We start from the raw sequence: 3556 nt of genomic DNA on the forward strand, positions 1-3556 counted from the left end.
GGCGGGGGGGGCTGGTGGGGTGGGGCAGGGTCCCGTGACCACGGCCGCTTCCCCGCAGCAGATCCAGCGGGAACAGCTGGACTCGGTGATGGACTGGCTGACCGCCCAGCCACGGGCCGCCCAGCTGGTGGGCAAGGACGGCACGTTCCTCAGCACGTTGCAGCACCACCTCGGCCACTACCTGAAGGAGGTCAGGCCGCACCACGTCAAGGCCGACAAGCGGTGAGGCCGGGCGCCGCCCCGCCAGCCAGTTGGTGGGCTCTTCTGGGGCCTTCCTCCTCCCAGGGCCGGATGGAGCAGACAGAAACACTGGTTGAAAAATAAAACAATAAGTGAGAAGTGCAGGTGCCCCGTTAAACGAGTTCCAGGTGAACCACAATTGTCTCAGTGTAAGTATAGCCCCCGCAGTGTCTGGGACATACTTACACTGAAAGCCCATTTCTTCTGTATCTGCAGACCTCGTAGAACTGAAGCCCTGTGTTTTATGTGGCAGCCCTATACTCCCAGCTACCCTTCGTGGACCTTTTGTGTTCTGGGCCTCGGGTGACTCATACCCCAGGTCCCCTCCTGCCCTCGGGATGCCCTTCCCCACTGCATGCCTCCTGAGTTTTGTCTTCTTTCTGTTCAGGGCTCCCATGCTCCCTGGTTGGGCTGAGCAAGGACCGAGGAGGGGTGTCTGGGGGATCCATAGGCAGGAGACACCCCCCGGAAAGCTTGGTGCCCCTCGCTGGCTCTCCACCTTCTTCCCAACTCTTGATGCTCCAGGGAGAGCAAGCTCTTGAATAGAAGAAGAAACTGAGGCTCAGAGTGGACCCACAGCTGTGGAGCTGGGGGCCTCCAATTCCTAGGCTGTGGTCGTTCTCCCTCTATAGAAAGGCTTCCCAGACCAGATAATTTTCACAGTTATCACACTACGTTTTAGAGAGTACACCCGAGAAAGCAACAGGAAAGACATTAGTTGGGAATAAAGCACGGTCCTTCCCCAGGAGGGACAGTGGCAGCCTTGTGCAGGCACACATCTGGGGTGCCCCCTTCCCCCGCCACGTTCCTAGGCTGGTGGGACCTCCGGTGGCCCTGCTATCAGGGTGAGCCTGCTGAGAAAGCGCTCTCTCACCAGGGACCCTGAGTTTGTCTTCTACGACCAGCTGAAGCAGGTGATGAACGCCTACAGGTGAGCACCCTGGGTCACCGTCCCGGGGACTGGGTCCTCGGGACAGCTGGGGAGCAGCCCACTGACCCACCCCGCCTCCCCCTCCCCTCCCCAGGGTCAAGCCGGCCATTTTCGACCTGCTTCTGGCCGTCTGCATCGGCGCCTACCTCGGGATGGCCTACACGGCGGTCCAGGTGAGCAGGGGACTGGGGAATGCGAGGCCTCTCAGGAGACCCCTTGGGCGGCCCGAGGGCCTTCCTGTTGGCGGGGTCGCACGACCTCACTGGAGCCCTCCCGCTGCCCCCAGCACTTCGACCTCCTGTACAAAACAGTTCAGAGACTGCTGAAGGCCAAGACGCAGTGACGCGGCTGCTCGGCGCCGGCAGGAGGGCAGGGCCTTGCCCCTCGGCCTCGGCGGCTGTAACCCTGAATTACAGAGCTTTTCTGTGTTGCTCTTGAGGATTTGGGGGCTGCTTTCTCTTGTTTATCCTTTGAGCTCCCTGGGAGGAGCGCTGGTGGAGGTCTGTCTGGTCTGGGGCCTGGCCGCGGACTCGGGGACAGACGTGTGGATGAGCCCCTGCCCTGGAGTCGGCCCCGCGGCCCTCGGGGTGCGTAAGCCACGCCAGGAAAGAGGAACCGTGCCCAGCTCAGCCTCGGCCTCACCCCCACCCGTGATGCTGCCCGTGGACCTGGTGGTCGCAGGCCAACAGGGTCAGGGCCAGGCCACCCCCGTGCTGGCTCTGCGTCTGACCTCGAGGCTGTCCCCACCCGCTCCGTCGACCCGGGTACTCCCTTCCCTCCCGTCTGGAGATGGTGGCGCCGCCTCTGGGTTTCCGGGTTCTGGCCGCCCCCTCACAGCCTTGTGCCCTCACCCAGCCAGCCCTGGGACGCGACTTCCCTGAGCCCCCTTGGGTGGCTAGCGCCTTGAACACCTGGCAGCCTCCCCAGGGGCCCTTGCGCTGCTCACCTTGCTTCGCGCTGCCTCTGCCCCTCCTGCCCCTGCCCTGGACTCCTGGGGCTCCGCGCTCAGCCTGTCCCCCTGTGGAGCCCCCGGGGTGGGGGGCGGCCCTTCTGCCCCTTTCCTTGGGCCTTGGTTTCCACATGTGCAAGGAGGAGGATGCCTTCGGGGGGAGTGGGCACCCCCCCCCCCCCCCCAGGAGGAGACGTGACCGTGGGAGCAGCTCTTCCTGCGACCCTGAGGGAGCGGGTCTGGGCCTGAGCCCCACAAACCAGGTGCCTGGTGGGGCCTGAGCCGCTCGGAAGGGGTGGAGGGGGCAGGGCTGGGACTGACCTCAGGGAGACCCAGATTCATTAGCAATACAGTCAGTTAAGTGTTGAGTGCTGGGGGACCAGGGTCCAGGAGAGGGGACTCCAGGGGCCTCCTGGCCACCAGGGAGGGCTCGCCTGCCTTCCAGTTCTGAGGGGCCTGGAGGGGCTGGGGACTGGCTCTCTCCCAAAGCCTCCCGACGCTCACTGGAGGGAACGGGCTCCTGGGGACTCCTGGCTCCGCTGACCATCCTGTTAGGCCTGGGAGGGGCAGGCGTGGAGGCTGCAGGTGCTCTGTCTCATCCCACCCTCTCCCTGCCCAGTGGCCTGTCTCCCCCAAAGACTGTTTACCGAGTGCCCGGCCACCTCTGGGGCGGGTATGGGCCCGGCCCCGCCCGGCCCATCCTATCCTTCCCAATGTGTGAGTGTGTGAGCCGTGGACGAGCTGTGGTTGCCGCGTGAGCGTCCTTCCTCCCCAGGGCGCATGGTCAGGATCGCTGACCAGTTGGAGCTCAGGATGCTTGTGGGACGCGGCCGGACGATCAGAAATAAAGCCATAATGAATGACAGCTTTGTGTGTCCTGTCTTGTCGGGGGCTGGGGCCTCAGGGTTCAGTCCTGCCCACCTGAAAGTGGTTTGCGTTTCCCCGGGGGGTTGGGGGGCCTGGTGCCCATATAGAGAGCAGGGTCAGCATCCCTCCTGCCCCCAGCTGAGACCACCACCACTCCCCACTGCAAAATGGGGGTAAAAACCAGCTCAGAGCTGATGGGACAGCGGGGCACGTTCCTTTCCTGCGGTGGCTGTACCACGAACTCAGTGTCTCAAAACACGGATTTGTCGTGTCCCAGCTCTGGATGCTGTGAGGGCGAGGATCCCAGGTCTGTCCCAGCTTCTGGTCTCTGTCGTGTGGCGGTCTTTTCTGTCTTCTCTCATAAGGATGCGTCTTTGGGTTTAGGGCCCATCCTACTCCAGCAGGACTGCATGCCAACTAATCACATCTGCAAAGGCCCTATTCTCCATAAGGCCGTAAGTCTGAAGTTCTGTGTGGACGTGAAATTTGGAGGGACACCATTCAACCTGATGCAGGGGTGCAATGGCTGTGTGAAGGCCACGCCCACTGGTCAGGCGCCACCGCCGCCC

The 3556-nt window shown here is 63.1% G+C and overlaps 1 protein-coding gene across 2 annotated transcripts in view; it reads left to right on the forward strand.

Moving 5' to 3' along the window:
* NCLN (nicalin) overlaps positions 1–1612 on the forward strand; it is a 15081-nt gene extending 13469 nt beyond the window's left edge. Inside the window, exons 12-15 of one of the 2 annotated variants that reach the window (XM_007460329.1) lie at positions 59–222; positions 1118–1171; positions 1266–1344; positions 1458–1612. In XM_007460329.1, coding sequence (XP_007460391.1) covers positions 59–222; positions 1118–1171; positions 1266–1344; positions 1458–1514 — 354 coding nt within the window. In that variant the 3' untranslated portion in view covers positions 1515–1612. The remainder of the gene's footprint in view (positions 1–58; positions 223–1117; positions 1172–1265; positions 1345–1457) is intronic. The other variant, XM_007460330.1, reaches the window with a different exon arrangement.
* Positions 1613–3556: the final 1944 nt, after the last annotated feature.

This window comes from Lipotes vexillifer, unplaced genomic scaffold (assembly GCF_000442215.2).
Source record: "Lipotes vexillifer unplaced genomic scaffold, Lipotes_vexillifer_v1.1 scaffold225, whole genome shotgun sequence".
NCBI classification, from domain to species: domain Eukaryota; kingdom Metazoa; phylum Chordata; class Mammalia; order Artiodactyla; family Lipotidae; genus Lipotes; species Lipotes vexillifer.